The sequence below is a fragment of the Theropithecus gelada genome, chromosome 7b, assembly GCF_003255815.1.
Source record: "Theropithecus gelada isolate Dixy chromosome 7b, Tgel_1.0, whole genome shotgun sequence".
In the NCBI taxonomy this organism is placed as follows: domain Eukaryota; kingdom Metazoa; phylum Chordata; class Mammalia; order Primates; family Cercopithecidae; genus Theropithecus; species Theropithecus gelada.
The window spans coordinates 43,042,103-43,064,534 of NC_037675.1; the positions used below are offsets into that span (position 1 = coordinate 43,042,103).

General features: G+C 31.9%; 1 protein-coding gene across 6 annotated transcripts in view; it reads left to right on the forward strand.

Moving 5' to 3' along the window:
- Window positions 1-14,932, forward strand: part of LRFN5 (leucine rich repeat and fibronectin type III domain containing 5) — a 284,289-nt gene extending 269,357 nt beyond the window's left edge. For 3 of the 6 annotated variants that reach the window (XR_003120478.1, XM_025391964.1, XM_025391965.1), the window contains 3 exons: window positions 1,636-2,348; window positions 9,292-9,335; window positions 14,537-14,932. Coding sequence is in view for 5 of the 6 variants with exons in the window: in XM_025391964.1 (XP_025247749.1) it covers window positions 1,636-2,348; window positions 9,292-9,335; window positions 14,537-14,554 (775 nt within the window). In the remaining variant the exon portion in view is untranslated. The remainder of the gene's footprint in view (window positions 1-1,635; window positions 2,349-9,291; window positions 9,336-14,536) is intronic. The other 3 variants (XM_025391967.1, XM_025391969.1, XM_025391968.1) reach the window with 2 other exon arrangements.
- Window positions 14,933-22,432: the final 7,500 nt, after the last annotated feature.

Genomic DNA, 22,432 nt, shown 5'->3' on the forward strand with positions numbered 1-22,432 from the left:
CTACCTGGCTGAGTTTCAATTCCTCGTTATTACAAGGGAGAAATTATCCCTTCATCACTAAATATGTGGGGACGTGGACTATGATACATGTATATTAACTTTAAGTAATTTGCTCTTGTCATACCAGGCTCTTCACATAACCCATGGACTACTGTCGATGACAAATACCCCTCCCCACCCCACACTTTTCTGTAGCTATTGGATATTATATATATTTTAAACATTATCTCTGTGAAATAAGCCAGATTTGATTTTCCAAATTCTAGGATTTTAATCCTGCAATGACAAGTAAAATTTTGTTAAACCTTGAGGAAATTTCTTGAATCCCTGACTTTTTTTTGTCATTTGTAAAATAGTGATAATGCCTGTCTCATAAGGTCATTGTAAAGATTAAATTTTAATGTATGCAAAATGCTTAGTAATGCCTGTTGTTTAATTATAAATTAGGTCATATTCAGTTGCTACTGAAGGAGCAGAGGAAAATAGACATCAACAAGAAACTTTTAGAAAGTAGTAGATTCACAGATGTCTATAAACTCTTTAATTAATTAATTAATTAATTAATTTTAAGGTAAGGTCTTGCTCTGTCACCCAGGCTTGAGTGCAGTGGCACAATCTCGGCTCACTGCAACCTCTGCCTCCCGGGTTCAAGCAATTCTCCTGTCTCAGCCTGCCGAGTAGCTGGGACTACAGGTGCCCGCCACCACTCCCAGCTAATTTTTATATTTTTAGTAGAGATGGTGTTTCACCATATCGGTCAGGCTGGTCTCAAACTCCTGACCTCAACTGATCCACCCTCATTGGCCTCCCAAAGTGCTGTGATTATAGGCATGAGCCATCGCAGTGAAAGTATCACTGAAATTAAGTGATATTAGATTTGGGCACCACCTAAACTCTTATTCTTTATAAATTGTGCTCCGATGGAAATTTGCGGTAGCATAAAATGGAATGAGGGATTTATGCTGTGGTCGACAGACTTGCCTTGTTCATGTTTCTAGGATAATATTACTTATATGTTTTCATTATCCTCATTTATAGGTAAAAACATAATGGGGTCCAAGTGTTGATGGCATTAAAAAAGGATTATATTTGTAAAGAAAATACTTTAATCTTAGTAATAATCTTAGTTATTAAATATATATTTACTGAGTGCAATTTCATTTTTCTGAAATGGAAAATAAATGCTCTGAAATGCGTATCTATTTAGATTTCTAATGTGATTGTCAACATTTTCCCTTCCTTCAAATTTGCTTTTAGTCGTAGAGGTATTGTAAGTGCTAAATGGATTTGTTTAGCAGTCAGATAATGTCACAGTCACACCTTTCAAAAGTAATTTATCATCAATGATTTTTTAGCAGTGTTTTTTATTAGGAGTTCTCCTTTGCCAAGCAATGTAATTAGTAAGCTTGTGAAGGCTTGGGGTAGGAACAATTAATATAGTGCAGATGCTGACAAGGACTTTTAGCCATTTTAACTCGGTAAATATGAGATTAGATCATTTTTCAATAATTCATATGTTATAAATGTACTTACCTTAATGAATAGTAAAATGACACCGAACTAAAGTCGTAGTGACTTTCTGTGTATATGTTTTGTTTTGTTATTAATATTAACACAAATTCCATTGTCCCTCAGAATGATACCTCCTACGAGCAAAACTTTTCTGGTCAATAATCTGGCTGCTGGAACTATGTATGACTTGTGTGTCTTGGCCATATATGATGATGGCATCACTTCCCTCACTGCCACAAGAGTCGTGGGTTGCATCCAGTTTACTACGGAACAGGATTATGTGCGTTGCCATTTCATGCAGTCCCAGTTTTTGGGAGGCACCATGATTATTATTATTGGTGGAATCATTGTAGCATCTGTGCTGGTATTCATCATTATTCTGATGATCCGGTATAAGGTTTGCAACAATAATGGGCAACACAAGGTCACCAAGGTTAGCAATGTTTATTCTCAAACTAATGGGGCTCAAATACAAGGCTGTAGTGTAACGCTGCCCCAGTCCGTGTCCAAACAAGCTGTGGGACACGAAGAGAATGCCCAGTGTTGTAAAGCTGCCAATGACAATGTGATTCAATCTTCAGAAACTTGTTCGAGTCAGGACTCCTCTACCACTACCTCTGCTTTGCCTCCTTCCTGGACTTCAAGCACTTCTGTGTCCCAAAAGCAGAAAAGAAAGACTGGCACAAAGCCAAGTACCGAACCACAGAGTGAAGCTGTCACAAATGTTGAGTCCCAAAACACTAACAGGAACAACTCAACTGCCCTGCAGTTAGCTAGCCGACCTCCCGATTCTGTCACAGAGGGGCCCACATCGAAAAGAGCACATATAAAGCCAAGTAAGTTTCTCACTTTGCCTGCTGAGAGATCCAGAGCAAGGCACAAGTGCCCCCTCGATGGAGAATTAAAGGAATACTATTGTTATATTAACTTGCAGAACACACGTGGACTGTTTTCTAAAAGAAGCATGTCTATGAATATGATGTTTATTCAGTCTGACTGTTCTGATGGTCATAGTGGAAAGGCAACTCTCAAATTCTGAGGGACTACTGAAAAGCTCTGTGTCATTTATTATTTCTTTTCAACGAAAAATCATTTTGAGAACTCACATAGAAAATTGGAATTTGCAATTCTGATGCTGTGCATAAATCAACCTTCTCAGGAACAGTATATATATATACATATATAACTATATATATATGTATTTATGTATATGTATACTGGAAGGAAACATAAATAAAATAATAAGGGAAAAAGCATGACATTGCAGCAGTGCCTTTCCCTATTCTAGGACCAGCTCCTAGGACTAGCAGCAGCAGATTTAAAAAATGAAAATTGTTGTAGAAAAAAGACAGTGTTGCATAAAAAGTGATATGTTCTCTAATTTTACAAAGGACCACTTATGGATAAATGATATTTTTAAAGTAGACTGTATATTTTCTTTCAATGGTAATAGTGTTTCCTTTGTTTTTAGGGAAATGTTGTAGAGAACAACTTCATGTTGCTAAATTATTTAAAATAAAATATTCAATTAGTATACTGAGTTAATGTTAAAATTAGTTCCCTTCGAAACAACATCCTTGGTGCAGGTGCCTTAATGGTTGTAAGATATTTCTCCTCCATGACACACCTTTTTCAGTGGAAAAGGGAAGAAAGTGCAATTTATTTTGCATTTATGAAAACTCTAATCAAGTTTAAGTCACAGGCTACAAATTCCTATGCATCTACATGGACATATGAAGGTGTTTTCGTTCATTTAATACACATTTTCTGAATGAATGAGTTTTATGTTGGTCTTAATGCAAGCTAAAGAGGGAGACATACAAGACTGCCTTTATCAAAGGGGCGTTTATCTTTATCACCAAGTAAAATTTAAAAACTTCTAATGGTGTTCTCATTAGATTTATAAGTCTTATAAAGTCATTGCTCATTAAACAGGCAGTGGATTTTTTTCCCTTTGCACTATAGTTTTGCATTTGAATGTTTTCCTTTTAAAGTAAATGCATTTGCTATTTTAACCAGAAACTGTGATAAATTTAACTAGAAATCATACCATTTAGTGAGAATACATCATTTTTTAACACAGGATTTTAAATTGAGTAGAAACTAATAATGCTCCTGGGTAATGTGGAATTATTAACAATTTACTGAAATTAAGGTCTATAGATAAATGTTTCTATTCACTCCTTGAAAAACTTAATTATATAATAATTTGAGGGTGTTTTATTAGAGATCTGTAAACAGGTTAACATCAAAGAGGTTTTGTTTTGTTTTGAGAATAAGGCTCACATGAGAACTTAGACCCATTGCTTTACACAAAAGAAATGACATTTTAGCCATAATATCGTAAGATAGGGGCTTTACTGTCTTATGTCAAGTACTCTTTGGGAGTAAGTTAAACACACAGCAAAAGTTTATTAACTTTTTCAGATCACTTGAAGTACCACTTGAGATACAAAGGAGGAATGTGGAATCATTAATTTCCTTATGCTAGAAGCATATACAACAATTTCAGTTACTGGTAACTTGACAAAGCCACATCTTGTCATACACAATGTATCATGATGCCATTCCACAATATGTAAGATTAAAGTAGTTAGAGATGACTTTCAGTGCTAGTATTCAAAATAATTATCCAACGGGCTTTTTTTTTTTTTAAGCGTTTGCTAAATCCCTTCTCTGCGCTGATTCTTTCTCTAAAAAATTTGCCTTTCACATTTGCGAAGTCTAATTATCCTTCACTGCTCAGTTATTTATTCGTTGTAAGGAATAGATGAAATCACATGTGGTAGTAGTTTGCGAAGTCAAAAACAGCACTCAGAGTGAAATGTATTTTCAGCACTATTAATGTAGTAATGCTCTAATTCCAACTAAATATTTTAAATTAACATCAATTGCATAATTCCTCAATAGGTGTTGATTTGCAGAAGCATACTACTTTTTCCCTTCTTAGATTTATCAGCATGATATTAAAAAATATTTAACATACAAAAGTTTTCAAGACTTGACAAAATGAACCTTCAAAGAATTTCTGGGATTATGAAGGTTGTGATCAAAGATAAGGATGCTCTGAAATCATGCAACATCAGCAAGGTTAACATATGTACTATAAGTTACTGATGAACTTCGTATTTTCCAATATTTTTAAAAATCAATTTCCTACTTATGTTTCTAACGAAAGTTTGATTAAGTATCTTTCATTTCTCATAGACTTTTTAAATTCCATGATATTTAATCATATGATATTTATTTTGTTTGACTAACACCATTGAAAAGCATTTAATGTTATTTAATATATTTGTAATATGATCATTTTTACAATATTTAAACCAAATGCTTGAACACTTGTTCTTAAAAATGATAGAAAGGTGAGTATCTGGCCTGATATTTTGCCTTTCAAGAAGTCTATATTTTGAGAGATTAACAAAAGACTGACTTATCAAGAAGGTCAATTTTTTTTTGGTATTTGTTTATAAACATATGAAGAAATTTTTGCTTAAAGTAATTGCAGTGTGAAGTGACTGAAAAGTAAGTCTATGGAAAAGTTGGGGATAATATTACCTATCCTGATGTCTGAAACATAATTTTTGCTTAGGTGAATAAATGAGTAAATGAATAGATAAATATGGCCAGGGAGTAAGGTGTGGAAATAAGAGTTTTCATTAGTTAGTACAATACAGATTTGTGATCTAAATATTATATTACCATAAGCAACAAATTCTCTGTCCTTTTCTTGTTTTGCTTTCTGTCATTCATTATTTTATTTCTCATTTAAACAGTCATATATATGTGATCTGAAGCATCTGGTTTGCTGTTTGTTGTTTCTGACTATATGAAGATTATGTATACTTATATGTTATTTTTGCTTCCTCATTCTTAATTATTTTTCTTTTATTTTTGTCATTTTACATTATAGTTTCAGCTTGTTCAATGTGAGAACAAACAAAATAATGTGTTTCCTGTTATGCATGTATTAACGATGTTTACTTCAAACATTTTTTTAAATTGTGTTCCTGCATTATTCTTGTTCCTTTCGAATAATTGTTCCCCAATTGAAAATACAAAGCTATTATTACCGTAGTGTCATAAAGGGATAATGAAGCATCTAACGTGGCCCCACATTTTAAAAAGCAGTATATTTTAGTTAGATGGATATTATTTATTTTAAGTCTACAAATATATAAATACATAAAAACATCAAATACAACAATTTAAAGTAGACATAGTGGCCGGGCACGGTAGTTCACACTGTAATCCCAGCACTTTGAGGGCCCAACATGGGCAGATCACTTGAGGTCAGAGTTTGAGAACAGCTGGGCTAATGTGGTGAAACCCTGTTACTAGTAAAAACACACACAAAAATTATCTGGGGGCGTGGTAGGAGTCTGTAGTCCCAGCTGTTCAGGAGGCGAAGGTGGGAAAAATCGCCTGAGCCCGGGAGGTGGAGGTAGCAGTGAACCGACATCCCGTCACTGCATTCCAACCTGCGTGATGGAGAGAGACTCCGTCTCAAAAAGAAAGAAAAAAAAATTAATTAATTAATTAATTAATTAAGTAGACACAGTAACACTCAAACTGTGGCCAATTTATTCCCCCCCCCCTTTTTTTTGTAACCATTAAAGGAGTCAGTGGAGGTCTTAGTAAGTTGTTTCATGCTTTAAAACAGTGGGTTTTTACCTGCTTTGTAGATATATTTTACTTAAAATTTTGGAATATAAGTTTTGAACCATTGTAAGAAATCTCTAAACATAGTAAGTCTAATCTTTGAAAGATGCATACTTTTCTCCACAAATTTGTAAACAATTAAAAAGCATAAATGTGTTCCATTTGTCTCCAGAAATCTTTTTCTTTAAGTTTTGTAATGTATTTTCTCTTTAATTTAAAGTACTTGCATCCAATATAAATTTTACTATTTTATTTGCTTGTATTTTTGAAAATAAAATATATCATTTATAAAGCTAAAAAACTTTAAAAGTTGCCCTAAAATTTACATCAGCCACCTTTTAGTTCTTAAATTTAAGTTTTTCTCTTTCATTATAGCAATAAACTTATGATTTTTTAAATTCCAATAGTTTAACAAATCCATAAATATAAAGTATCATCTTTTGGGTAGAATTGTGAAGCATATGAGACATTTCTTAAGGAGACAACAAATACAAGCCATTGTCTTCTCAGCATAGTTGATTTCCAGTTGCATTTTATAATGCTGAGAAAACAATGTTCATTTATGTTAGACAGAATGGAGACTATCTACTATCTTTCCCTTGCTCAGCCTTCCCTCGTTCCAAGAATAGTCCAGTGATTTTACTTTAACAATGTATGCTTCTGTGTGAGTGTGAAGTGTTTTGAGAAAAGGACTTCTGCACAGAGATGGAGTGTATGTGAAAAGGATATTTTTCTTATCCTCTTATGTTGCTGATAATAACCCTTTACCTTACAATGTTAATGATATTTAAGTAAATTTATAGACAAGAAATATGTCATTTTTGGAATGGCATTGAGAAAAGAATAATCAAAATTAGTGTTTGAATTTTTACTTTCAAAGGACAGATTGCCCAGTCTTTTTCTTCCCGTGCTAGATAAATACATGCTGGGATTGTGAATAAAATTAGTTTGTTCACATCTTTATTATTTATGTATTTATTTATTATTATATTTTTCCACAGAAACAATTCATGTAGCAGGGTAAAGAAGACCACTTAAAATAAAAAGAGTGGTAGGCCGGGCACAGTGGCTCGTGCCTGTAATCCCAGCACTTTGGTACGCCGAGACAGGCAGATCACGAGGTTAGGATATTGAGACTATCCTGGCCAACGTGGTGAAACCCCCATCTCTACTAAAATTACAAAATATCAGCTAGGCATGGTGGTGCGCACCTGTAATCCCAGCTACTCGGGAGGCTGAGGCAGGAGAATCATTTGAACTCCGGACTCAGAGGTTGCAGTGAGCCAAGATTGTGCCACTGCACCCCAGTCTGGTGACAGAGTGAGACTCTCTGTAAATAAATAAATAAATAAATAGTGGTAAACATATTGTTGTGATTGAGCAATCCTAAAAATGTGGTGTTATCTGAAGAGGGATATACACAGTAACAATTTATAACCAGGAGTATATTTAAGTAGTAAATTACCTCATTAAGGTACTGTTAATGCATTGGGGATTTCATCAAATTACAGATACTCAACAGAACAAAATAATCACTGATTACTCTGGTAAGTGTAATGGTACGCATAAAATCATTGTCTTCTGATTATGTTCAGCACTTTCAAAGTCAAAATTTAGGAACTAAAGTTAACATTGAATAAATATATACATCACATACATTTGTATAAATATATATGTGCTCAACAAATGTCTGTCTATATACTTATATAGACATATAAATATTTATATTCATAACATTAATCAGCTAAAATCATAATTTTGTGTCCTGCAATATAGATTGAATTGTAATTACTATGAAAAACATAGATTTAAATGGACTGGCTAGAGAACTTCTCCCAGAAAAACTGTAAAAATTATACCTGTTACTTATCAGGTGACAATAGAATATAAAGTACAAATTTAATTTTCTGCATTTTTTAATGATAACCATCTCTACAACCTATTTTCATCCATTTCAAACTTGGTGATTGTTATGTTCATGATGTCTGAAAACAAAAACAAAATATTTTCACATTCATTCAGGAATAAACCATGAATGCCCTTTCATTTAAAGTACTTGTGTTTGGAAGTAGTTGAACATTTAACCTTACCTGACACATAGGCTATGTACATATGTTTCTGCTCTGGCATATGTCTAATAAATAAATATTTGAGTAAAGTCAAGGAGGTTATGAAATATACTATGTTGGCTATTGGCTCTACCATAATTCAATTCTGTAATCATTTTTTCATCTATAATGTGAACATCTATTATGATTTTATGTAAAATCTAATCTCCAAAGGCCATTGTATATTTACATGAATATTTGTGCTGAAAGTTTTGTAAAAAACACTTTGTCTCAATCTCGTGACACTCAGCGGTGAATCCTAAGAAGGACTTAACCTTTACCTTAGGACTTAAGTTTTCTATCATGTGTCACTTCTCAATGATTAGACGTATTTGCTTGAAAATAATGCATTTTGGAAAAAATAGAATGTTTGCTGCACAGGTTTATGTAATGGTATTAAATTTGTATAGGCAATTGGAACCTACATATAAACATTTAAAGGAAAGATGTTTGTATTGAGATTGCTAGTGTCTTACATAAGGATGAACAGGTACTTGTTGAAACATTACCTATTATTTGGGGAGTGGGTATTGAATGATGGTTAATATTGTAAATGATTATTTTATACTCCATATGGTGCACATAGTTAAACTATATTTTCTGCTTTGAATTCTTTTTTCCTTGATGTATTTTTGCATATTATTCATATGAATCTTTATACATGAAATGTCAACTGTAAGAAAGAAAATGAACAGAAACTTGATTATCTTATTGAAGTCTGTCACGAATACCAAATCCATATTGAAAATCATTCATTTTAGTTATTAGAATAACATTTTTGAAAACTATGTTTTTAAGCATCAGGAATAAGAAAGTAGTCACAGAGAACTGAAATATTATAAAAGTCAATTGCAATTAACCCATGAACTGGTAAGTTTTTTAAAAAAATCTTTAGATATATATTTGCTAATTCTTGGTATGAAGTCTTACCAAGATTTCATAAGAAGTTTTTTAAATCTATTTCTTTTAAAAAATGAATTGTTTATGACACTGAACATTTTATTCCCAGATGCTTTGCTGACTAATGTTGACCAGATTGGCCAGGAAACACAGGTGAGATTCTTATTACCTGTAACATACTTCAACACTTAAATGAGTATACACTTTTTATAAATTAATTTTAAGTAATTAGTTTGCTAATTTGTGTAGCTTACTGAAATTTTCTTTTAAAATTTACTTATAATTCTCAACAGTACAGACTGAAGTTTAGTTTACTTAAGTGAATTCACAGTTTCCAAATTTAGAGATATTTTGGGTTAACTAAACATCTCTGCTTTGTTCTGTAAGAAATAAAGTTAGTAATAATAGTGATGCATGCAACTTTGGAGTCAGTCTTATAATCATACATGATACAATGTGCATTTTTACAAATATTTCCAAATGTGAAGACAGTACCTTGATAAGAATGTATTTACTCCTATCCTTGACCTCCACATCCTAATAAGAGCTGAGATGACACATTATGCCTCATTGAAAACAGATGTACAGAAGCGTTTCGCTGTTATCTAAAATGAATGAAGCCTCTTTAAAATGGAGCAAAAGACTGCATATGAAATATTCATGGTATTACTTTTGTCAGCAACCAATTATTCTTCTTGAGTGTTTTTTTGGGGGGGTGGATGTTTGAAATGAGTATTTGATTCTTGAATTTTAATTGGATCGGAGAGTGTGTTTCCAGAGCAGAGCAGCACTTTAGCAATCTGTTCAAACAGCTGGAAGCATCAGCCATTTGCTTGAGGTTTGGCACACACAAAAAAACTCTGCTTTTAACGGTTCTAAAAAAGGCCATTGATTTATTTGCTGGTAGTAAAAATAGGGTCTTGGTTTTTAACATTTTATATTTAAAAGAAAAACAACTTTGTCAATCTTTCAGGATCTTCCCTAACGAATTCCATCCACAAATCAAAATGTTTTCGTGCATCATTTCTTTACTGAATTTAGAATCCCATTCTTATGTTGCAAAAAACAGCAGATGGCTCATTGGAAACACTGAAACAATCAACAGCACAATGTCTGGCACATGTCTGTGTTCTATTGTGTGCATTGAATTGACCTGCATGAAGGTGTCTTGTTTCTCCATCACCCCTTTTCTTCTCTCTCTCAATTTTTAACCTTTCTTATTATTTCTCTTTCCGTCTCTCTCTCTACCCACCACTCTCTCTCCCTCTTTTGCTCTCTTTCTCTTTCTCTCTTTCATTTTTAAAGTTCATTGATCATGTAACTTTAATAAATCATATCCAGCCAACCTGAAATTTAGGATAGGATACCTTTATATAAGAATTAGGAAACAGATGATTAATCTATAAGGAACACAAGCCAAAATGGTATTAAATGTTGTATCAAAATTTGGAGGCAGGTGAGTAAATGTCTACGTAATTTTTCAATTATCAATTTAAAGAATTTTCTAAAGATTCACATTTGAAATGGTGTATTGAATATTATTTTGCTTATGTGTTTATTTTCGTATATTATCAGGAATGGAATTTGGAAAAAGCTAATTTCTTTGAAAGTCTTTGTACTACTAGACATAGCACGAGATTTTGCAAATGTGATACATACATAAGGCTTTTAATAATGACTTTTTATCTTAAGGTAATTAGTAGTACAAAAAATAAGAAAATATCATTAAAAATCAATGACTGTCATAACATTATAGAAAACTTCCCTTCATACTTAGGCTACCTTGTGCCTCTTTCTATAAATATTAGCAAGTGAAACAAATCCAGAGACAAATAATAGTTTTAACAAAATTCAGTGGCAATACATCATTCACTTATGAGCCAGCTCCTTGCTACCTTTCTATTATCAGATTTAAGTTACTGTATGACCCCGAGGTAAGTATTCTTGATTCTTGGTAAATGATTTGTGCTATAGCAGGCCTATGTCTACCACCGTGAGCAGACCAAACAGTGATGCTCCTACTGAAGACAAGTGTGTGACCTGTGTGTTCTTAGCTTTCTCACAGCCTTTCACATTGTCAGTGTGTGAAGGAACTGAGGTGGAGAGCGGGCAGAGACCCTTTGTGATTGCAACTCTTCAGCTCTGAGTTTTCTGTAGCCAATCATACTGAGGTACCTGTTAAGGTGAATTTTTTTTCTAGGCATAGAGAGTTAAAACACTTATTTCATTTCCATTATTCAGAATATGCCCCATACCAATTTTCTTTTTTAGAAGCCTTTACGAATGTATATAGAAGTGGAGTAGCCTTGAAATATTTTAATGTATAATGTATAATACAATTCTTTTATAATATAATCATAAAATTTTAATCACACTAAAATGAATTGAGAGCAAAGGGGAAAGGAATGATGTATAAAATTAATGCTGATGACTCTACGTGGAAATTGGCACTTATGTATAAATTTTCGTTGTGTTTGGCCAAGATTTTTATCTTTACAATGAACACAGTAAAAAAATAGTTATGCTGTTCGGCAGTTAAGTAAGAAATAATTGAGTAGTTTCCATTTATACTTAAAATGCCTTAAATAAAATGTCTTAAGAAGTGTTTGCTGTATTCTGACCAACAAAATATGTACACATTGTGTGTACGTGTGTGTGTGTTCGTAGCTTTGCACAGAGCTATAGCTTATTCTGTGATTGCTTGCACAGGCCTTTAAGATAATTGCTTCCTGATTTTAATAAATTTAACTTGCCATTAGTCCACGTTTAATAACAAGCAAAAATGTAAACTTTGCAATAAAATCTCTGTTCCAGATGAGTACAATTTTTTTAGATAAATAATATACAAATTAATAAAAAGCTAATATTTATTATAAATACATAACAACATTGATAAAACTATGGGAAAGCATAGGGTTAGGAAAATACATAAAATAAGAGCCAAAGAGAAAAGCAAATTTTATACATGATGCAAATATGCTTCCAATATGTTTCCAGGTGAGAGTGATCAATATAAAATATTTGCTTCTGCAGGAGGAGGTTCCTATGAAATTCTTTTCAAGTAAATTTTCTGAAATACGAGTAATAGAATAAACACATATGTAGGAAACATTTGGATTTGTTTTAATAATTAAGGCATGTTTTAATGTATATATTTGAACATTTACCAAGTTTATAAAAAGAAGAGCCTTTGTGTCAGCAATGACCTTTAGAAATCATCTCCTGGTTTAGACATCCTAGCTATGAAAAATCAAAATATTTCACAGTTCTTAATTACATTGAGAAGAGGGGCAGTAATAAATGTTTTCTCACAATTCATTCAATGTCAGGACATTTTTTTCTTCTCTTAATGTTCGAGGAGCTTGCATTTCTTATTTATCTTTTAGTACTGTTAATAAGACTGTCCACAAATTTTTGCATGATATCCACTCACTGTTAAATGAGGAAAATAACCAAAACATCCTAAACCTACTACAACTTGATTATTTTTAGTTTTTATAACATTTTTACCATATTTAGTCTGCATTAGTTGTATTGTTTGATACTCTTGTAATTTTGTGTTTTATGTTTAGATATTTATGGAATTACTATAGGAGCTACCTATTGATATGTAAATTAAAGTGTTATTTTGGATATTCTATTAAATGGCAATTTTTATTTGGCTCCGTATTATTTAATAATTTTAATACTGCTACATCTTCAGAGCAGACAAACTTTATACTTCACAATATTTTTGTTATTTCCTAATATTCAAAATTAGTAGCATTTATATAAACCGTAATTTCACAGTTCATTAATATCATTATTTAATGTGAAACTTAAGTAAATCTTTAAGATATGTCAACTTATAAAATCATTAACTTGATACTAAATTAACATTTGCTATCCTGGAATTATTTATTACTTAAAAACTTAAACTAGTTACTTTGTCCACTGTCATTTTCCTCCTAGGTATACTGCAACTTTTACTATGTTATTACTTTTTGTAACTTGACATTTGATATAGTACCATAACACCTTTTTTGTGTGTCAAAGGGAGTATATCACTTGAAATACACAAAGAGAAAACATGTTGATATTCAATTTTACCAATATGAGCTCTGCAATGAACCAAATAAAGACGAACTTAGTAATATATACCGTTACATTTTTACAGTGATTTTGCAATGTTTTTCTTAGTATATTCCAGGTAAATTATGACAATGATATCTATATTTCAGTAACTTTTTAAAAAGTAATTCTTTTTTTTTTACAAATAACATACACATTGGTCCCTTAACAATCTTCACATATATGGTGCATTTCTTATTAGCTTTCCAAAATTATTATTTTTGCTAAAATCAACTTCACTATTCAGGTTAATTATTTTGAAATATTTTGTTAAATAAATTATCTTTACAGCATTTTACCAACCTTCACATAAAGTTACCAAATAACCTTTAATATACTTTAATAACTTTATCACATAAAATTATCTAAAGATATTCTACATCAGCATTTTAATATAGAATACGAAATAAATGAATCTCTATTTCGTGATTCATTCGTGCCATGCATTTTAAAATTTCCAAATAGAAAATTGTAAACATGCAGTTTTTTTAATGGAAAAGAGAAAATTAGTTGTGCTCATGTATATGAAAGCATATATTTCTCAAAACGTTATTTTCCATTTTCATAAAAAGTAGACTTAATGAGAAGTATCTTAAATCCATGAAGACTGATTAGAGGAAAAATATTTTCACAGTTGTATGTTTAAATATTTTTATAAAATGGCTTTTACATTATTTTCTTTCAAAATCATATTTAATTCAAACATGGAGTGACTTTAAGAGTTATTGTGAGTTTTCCATTTATTTTGTTTTGTGGGTGAAAAACTGATTAGTTAAGATGAATAATTTACTACCATTATATGTATAATTAAATATTTGTAAAATTTTAATATCATACACATTTTCTAGCAGAATTTTTTAAATTTATAAGTGGCATGCATTAATGGCTGCAATTATTATTTGTTTATCTTACCTTGAAATTATATATGTGAAAAACAAAGCAAGAGAAAATGACATTTTCCAATGTAGCTTTGACTTTACATAATTATCTAGACTTCGTATACTTAGATTAAAAAAAAAAATAAGATTTTTTATATATTCACCAATTTGAAGTTACCAAGCAACATTTTATATGTTAATATGCATGTTTACATAGTTTTCATGCATATGTGATGTATTTCATGGCAAGAAACTCCTGCTTGGGTACTTACATTTCAGTTACTTTTAGCTTGCTAACACAATGATCGTATTAGCTATGTGTTTTCTTTCTTTATTTTTTTCCTTTTCCTTTTTCTTTCATTTCAGAGGTTGGAGTTAATCTGAAGAGCACCACTTCTCCTCTCTCTCCTGAAAAAATTTGCCACTGATATTTTTACTGGATAAAATTCAAAAATGTTTCAATTCACAAAGGCTAATTGTTGAACTGCTGTCCTAGAAGAAACTGTCTACAGGAGCCGAGGTGAAAGTCTCTGATGCTGGCGGAACTGGCTCCATCAGACCATGGTTCATCCTCTTTTAAAACCAAATTTTTTTTTCTTCTGGCCTACAAGTATTTTTTTTTTTTTTCAGAAAGAAAAAAAGCCTACATTGGCATCAAGTTCTGTATCAATCCATCTTACATTGCCGTCCATGATTTAACAGACTGTAGAATCTTGAATAATCTATATCACTTTAACAAATAAATGTTTTACTATGACAGAATTTGCACATTGCCTGATTTGTGAAAGTACCCATTGCTTCAAGTGCGAGTGGTGAAATAATTATTGCAAGAACTAATAATACTGTTTTACATGTAGGCCGTGCAAAAACCTTAAGAGATTACAAGCGGCTTTATAATATTGGAACGATTTATTCCATGATTAGGTCCACCCAGTTCTTTGGGAGAGCGGGACAGCTATTTAAGCAAATGTATACTAATTTTATGCCTCAGTATAGGATAAAAAGTGATAAAGGCTCTCTTCTCCTAGTAAAACTTCCAAAATGATCAAGATAGGAATACTATAATTAATCCAAATTGATTCATTGCTTTTCTAGAGAGCCAGGGCAAAAGAGGTTTTAGTAATTACAAGCCTTAAGTGCACATTTCTCCAATTTTGCACAAGTTCAGAGTAAGAACAAAGAATATGCATGTGATTTAATACCAGCACATGTAGAACTGAGTTAGTTTTGATGGCTAATACAGGAGAATGCAGTCATATTTAAGCAATATCGAAGCTAAGCACATAAGAGCTGCCTCTGGTATGAAGCAGGCCTCAACTGTGTGAGTTTGGCCGGTTACTTATGCACAGCAGTCTTCCATGTGCAGTCATAAAATAGATATTAATGTAAAATTTGAAAGCACATACATTTATCAGAATATGTGGCAAAAGCAATGAGTTCAATAAAAATATTTGTAAGAGCATTGTTACTCCCAATTGAATTCAGACGCTCTAAGATACAGATCATGTCTCTATTCCTTGGTAATTCTGATAGTTATCATTGAGACCAATATGTAGTTTATTTATTTTTTTTGAAGTTCAAATAAGATAGAAAACTGTTTACCTTTTAACAAATTCAGGTTAATCTGTTAATTATTCCACATTTGGATTATTACAAATATCCAATCATCCAAGGAGAGGTTTCAGGACGTTAGCCATTTAGAACACTTGGAAGCCGTGCTCAGGAACCTAACTATACTGGACAATTTAGATACAGTTGTTTGTGTGCACACACGCGCGCACACACACACTCCCTGACACACACAATGCAAGACTGAAACAGAAGTTGCAAGTTTGAATTGAATTTTCATGGTTAAATTTGTAGTCGTGACATTGGGCAATTTACCTAATTCTCTGTTTGACAACTGTAACACCCTGGAACAACTTTGCTTATGGGTGTGCGTGCATGTACATACATGAATGTGTATGATGATTAAAAAGAGACAGATTGAAGAGTGAATATTGCCTCTGCAAATACTTTGCTGTTGTATACAACTCTTCTCCTAATATACATATGTAAAGAGAGAGTCAAGAGCAGGAATGGCTTTCCTGTATCTCAGCTCAGAGTGACATTTTCAGTTATCTTGGTTCCTCAAGGACATCGTCCTGTTTATTCTTACACTCCTCCCACCCCTTTGGGGCTAATTCTTTTCTTGATGGTGATAACAAAACAGTGTTGTTCATAAGCTGTCCTATCATCTACTTTTTCATTCATTCAGGATATTTATACGATTGTTTTCAAAGGAACAGAATTGTTACTGAGTTAAAACGAAAGTTAAATCACTTCAAGTCTTTACCCTGCATCCCCTACATCTAAATCCAAAATTTCCATTTATGCATATATTCAATCAAACAGTGTTACTCACACACCCATAATGTACACATTTTCTTTTTTTTAATGTTTATGAGGAAGAGTGGGCACAGACTTTGATTCTTAAGGTTTGTGAGAATCAATTGTTTTTATGAGATATTTAATTCTTATATTAAAAAGATTAACAGAACATAGGTGTATACCCATAACTAAATAAAATTAATAATCATTCACAAATAGAGTTCTATAAAAACATAAACTTCTACAAAAAGTGGCATAATTATATTTTAAAAGTAAGCAGGAGCAATTTGTTTTAGCTGAACATATTATAAGGTACAGGAATGCGCTAATCTATGATAACAAGTCTCAATGCTAATGTTAATGGACATAGACTGGAAACCATTTAAATCATTCCTGTTACTCAACGTTCTTGGGTAATTTTGGAAGTAATCTAGCTGCTAAAAATATGTAAGTATAAATACATACTTCTTATGACACATCTAATTCATAGTATATTGTAAAGCACAACAAACACAAGAATTTCAAATAAAAGTGTGTTGATTGCAATAGAGTTATAGCGTAATGAGGTGTGGAAGTAGACTGCAAACTATAAGTTACTCTTTTGAAAATCTAAAATCATGATTTTTAAAATTTTGAATAATATGTAGAACTAAAGGGTTCTAATATTTCTAACAATTTGTAGAAATAAAGTTCTGTTACGTTGAAAGGAATAACACACGGAAATAAATCTCAAATAACTTTTCCTTTTTATTTTATGTATAATTTTGTAGCTCACCAGCTAGGTTTTGAACAAGTTTTAATTGTCAGTTAAACCCCAAAATATTCCTTTTCATATATATGGAATGTTTTAGGACTTTTATTTTTTCTAAAATGTACTCATAAACTGAGGTTATTTCTTTAATCACTCTGTTGTACTTGTTCCAGAAAATTATTCAAGTTTTATTTCTTTCCTTTTCTATTTCCAAAATATATTCATACGTACATTTTATAGATCTAATAATTAATTATTATGTGCACTTTTGTGTATTGAGTCACATGAAATTATTGAAAATGCAAATGAGATGCAAATTTTTGTGTACAAGAGTAAAAGTAAAAAAGTAGAAGTATAGCACCAAGTAAAAGTCCCCAGCACCTGATTGTTTCATTTAATATAAAATTACTATATATAGGGAGGCTATCTACACTAATTTTTTTAAAGAAGATTTTACTTTGCAAAATATATAACATAAAATTTGACATTGTAACCATTTTAACTGTACAAGCTAATAGTGTTACTTACATTTACAATATTGTGCAGTCATCACCCTCTGTTTTAAATATTTCTTAAAAAGCACTTAAAGATTTTTGTATGACCCAAACACAAACTCTGTACCCATGTAGCAAATAATATGCATTCCTCCTCTCTCCCTGTCTCTAATAGACTCTGATCTACCTTTTCTCTACAATATACCTATTCTAGATATTTCATGTAAGTGGAATCATAAAATATTTGCCCTCTGATGTCTAATTTATTCCACTTATTACAATGTCTCCAAGGCTCACCCATGTTGAAGTGCGCCTCAGATATTCACCTCCTCTTATGGTATAATAATATTTTGTGTATCGTATTTTGTTTATCTTTGTTTATCGTATTATTTGTCTTTTGATGAACACTTTTGTTATTTCCACCTCTGGGCACTGTGAATAATGCTGCAGTTCTGCATGGAACATCAGTGTACAGCTATCTGTTTGAGTCTGTGTGTTTTCAGTTCTTCTGGTTATATATGTAGCAGTGGAATTGCTAGGTCATATGATAGTTTTAATTTTGAGTTTTTTGTTACTTTTTTTGAGGAAGTGTCAGTGTGTTTTCTACCATAGCTACACCTTTTTAGATTTCTTCCACTAATTTTTGAAGGTGTTAGGATTTCCACTAATTTTTGAGGGTGTTAGGGTTTCTCCCAAGTTTTAAATTTTTTATGATTTGGGTTTGATTTGCATTTTCCTAATAATGAATGATACTGAGCATTATTTCATATGCTTATTGATCATTTGTATATGTTCTAAGAAATGTCTACTCAACATTTTTGCCCATTTTAAAATTGTGTTGACTTTTGGTAGTTGTTTATATATTCAGGATACTAGTCCTTTATCAGACATATAATTAGCAAATATTTTTCCCATTTTGTAGATTGTCTTTTTTACATTCTTAATAATATACTTTGATGATTTTTTAAAATTTTTATGTGTCTGATTGTATTTTTTTTTCTTTTGTTTCTTGTGTTTTTGGTGTCTTAAGAACCTGTTTCCCAATTCAAGCTCATGAAGATTGACCCCTGTGTTTTCCTCTAAGGGCTGTACAGTTTAAGTGCACAAGCCAATGGTGATTATTTTTAGGTGATTGATTTGTTTAGAGTAAATTTTTTTTTTTTTTTTTTTTTTTTTTTTGAGACGGAGTCTCGCTCTGTCGCCCAGGCTGGAGTGCAGTGGCTGGATCTCGGCTCACTGCAAGCTCCACCTCCCGGGTTTATGCCATTCTCCTGCCTCAGCCTCCCGAGTAGCTGGGACTACAGGCGCCCGCCACCTCGCCCGGCTAGTTTTTTTTGTATTTTTTTAGTAGAGACAGGGTTTCACCATGTTAGCCAGGATGGTCTCGATCTCCTGACCTCGTGATCCGCCCATCTCGGCCTCCCAAAGTGCTGGGATTACAGGCTTGAGCCACCGCGCCCGGCCTGTTTAGAGTAAATTATTGTAGATAGTGTGAGGTAGAGGTCCAACTTTGTTTTTTTGGATGTGGATATCCAGTTGTCTCAGCATCATCATGATGAGTATGATGTAAGCTGTAGAGTTTTCATAAATAAGCTTTGTCATGTTAGGGAAGTTCCCTTTCATTGTGGTTTTCTAGTGTTTTTATCAGAAAGGGGGTTGGATTTTATCAAATGCCTTTTTGCTTTGATTTATCATATGTGCTTTGTTGCCCTTTATTATATTGTGTTGTATTGTTTTCATTGATTTTTGATCTATAATTACCATAGCATTCTTGGGATGAATCTTACATGGTCATTGTATATTAGCCTTTCACTATACTGTTGCACCTCTTTTGGTAGTATTCTGTTGTGGATTTGTATATATATAGCTTTTTCATTTAATATATATAAAATATATAATGTATAATATATACACATACCTATATAATGACTATTGGCACAGTTTTTTATATATATATAATATATAAAAAATACATATTGGTGCAGTTTTATTTTCTTGTGATGTCTTTATCTACCTTTGGTATCAGGACTATTATGGTTCCCTAGAATGGGTTAAGAACTGTTTCCTCTCTTCTGTTTATTTTCTTAAATTGTCTGAGAAGAATTGTCTGAGAAGAACTTTAAGAGTTTGGTAGAATTCCCCAGTGAAGCCATCTGGCCCTGGCATGTCTTTTTTCAAAGGTTTTGGATTAGTGATTCAATGTATTTGTTGTTATAGTCGTGCTGATATTTTCTATTTTCTCTTGAGTCAGTTAGGCAATTTTTGTGTTTCTAAGAATTTCTGAATTTATTGTAGGCTATCTATCTTGCTAGTGTAATATTATAATTCTTTTGGTTTCTTTAAGGTCAGTTCTATTGATTACTGATTGTGGTGTACTGAAGTCTTCAACCATTGTTGTAGAATTGTCTGTTTTTACCTTCGATTATGTCAATGTTTGCTCATTTTGAGGGGCCTTTATTTGTTGTTGTATATAAGTTTACAATTGTTATAGTTCTTGATGAAGTGACCCTTTTATGTTTTTATGTTTTTGGACACAATATTTGTGTCCAGCATATTGTTGGGTGATTTTTCTTACCAATTCTACCAGTCTCTGGGTTTTTTGTTTGTTTATTTGTTTGCTCTTGAAAAGATTCCACACAATATTGTTTATATTTGGCATTTTCCCACATGGTCATATTCTCTTTGGTGAAAACTAGAAGGACTTGGTCTTCCATTCTCTGGTCAACTGTAAGATGTCTTGGGATAGAGTACTCAGTGCATTGATATCAATGAGCAACCTCAGAAACCTTGAAAGAGGGAAAACAAAAAAACAGTGACATATCCAGGACCTCCACTTTGAAGAGACATTGACTACCAGTAGAGTTTATGTAATCACCAAATTATGAAAAAAATTCTTTTTAGTTAGGACTTTTCAGTAAGTTATAACTTCTATTATTGCAGCTATCAGTAAGCAGTACAGAGAAACATTAATAGTGTTGAGATTCAAAACTCAAATTTTACATTTATGTTCAAATATAAAATATTAACTAGATATTTTACATTCTGTTTTCATGCTGTCTTCAATCTCTGTTTCTCTGATTAGGGAATTTAATTAATTTACATTTGAAATAATTACTGGTAAGGAAATATTTACTTCTCTTGTTTTGCTATGTGTTTTCTTGTATGTCTTATGCCTTGTTTGTCCCTCATTTCCTTCTTTATTGCCTTCTTTTGTAGTTGGTTAATTTTTGATGATAAATCATTTTTACTCTCTTTATTTCTTCCATGTATATTCTATGAATATTTTCTTTGTGTTTATGATGGGAACTATATTTATCATACTAAATGCATAACAACACAATTTGAATTGACAATGATTAAAATTCTATAGCATACAAAATTTCTACTCCTAAATGGTATAATCCTTCATTCTATGTTATCATCAAAAGCTACAGCTTCATACCTTGTGCATCCAATAACATAAATTTATAAATATTTGTATGCATTTCTGTTTTACACATTTTTTAAGAAATACAAAATAGAGTGACAAAGCAAAAATAAAGTAATGCTAGTTTTTTATAGTTCTGTGTATCTACCTTTACTAAGACCTTTACTTACATGATTTTGAAATACCATAAACTGTCCTTTCATTTCAGTTGGAAGGATTCTCTTTAGCTTTTCCTCTAGGCCAGATCTGATGGTAACACAGTCTTTCATCCTTTTTTTTTTTTTTTAAATCTGAGAATTTCTGAATACCTCTCTTAATTTTATCTGCAGTCTTGCTGGATATAGAATTTTTGGTTGCCTTTTTTTTTTTAATCAAATAAGATTCTTTTATAATAAAAGAGTTCCAACATTTTATGCTATTCCCTTGCCTTCTTACCACCATAGTTTCTGATTACATTTGGCCTATGAATCTTATTGCAGATCCCTTCTTAGTGATAAGTTTCTTGTCTCTTGTTGCTTTCAGGATCCTCTCTTTGCTTTTGTTTTTCAGTGTGTGAAATGTGTCTGAATGTATAATTAAATTTTCCACCTTGAAATTTGTTGAGCTTTTTAGACTTGTAGATTCATGTATTTCATTAAAGTTGGTAAGTTTGAGAAGTTGAATATTCTTTAAGTATTATTTCAACCCCATTTTCTCTGTTTTCTCTGGGACTTAGATGATGCATATGTTAATCCACTTGATGGTTTTCTAGAGGGCCTTTACATTCTGTTCACTTTTCCTATTTCTTTTTCTTTTTCAAACCCAGTAACTTCACCTGTCGTATGTTTAAGTCCACGCTGTTTTTCCTTTGCCTGATCAAATCTGTTGTTGAACACCTCTAGTGATTTTTTATTTCAGTCAGTATAATTTTACTTCAGCAACTTTTGTTGCATTCTCTATTATAATTTCTGTTTTTACTGATATCATAATTTTTCATAAATCCTTTTTTCTGTTTTTGTTTCTTGTAGTTCTCTATGTTTTCCCTTAGCTTTTTAAACATATTTAAACAGGTATTTAAAAAATTTTTCCAGTATGTGTTATGCCTGACTTCCTCTGATACGGTTTATTTCAATTTATTTTTTTTCCTTTTTACTCATTCCTATTACTTTATATGTCTTGTGGGTTTTTGTTGAAAATTGGACATTTACATATTATAATACAGTGACTCTGGAAATCAAACT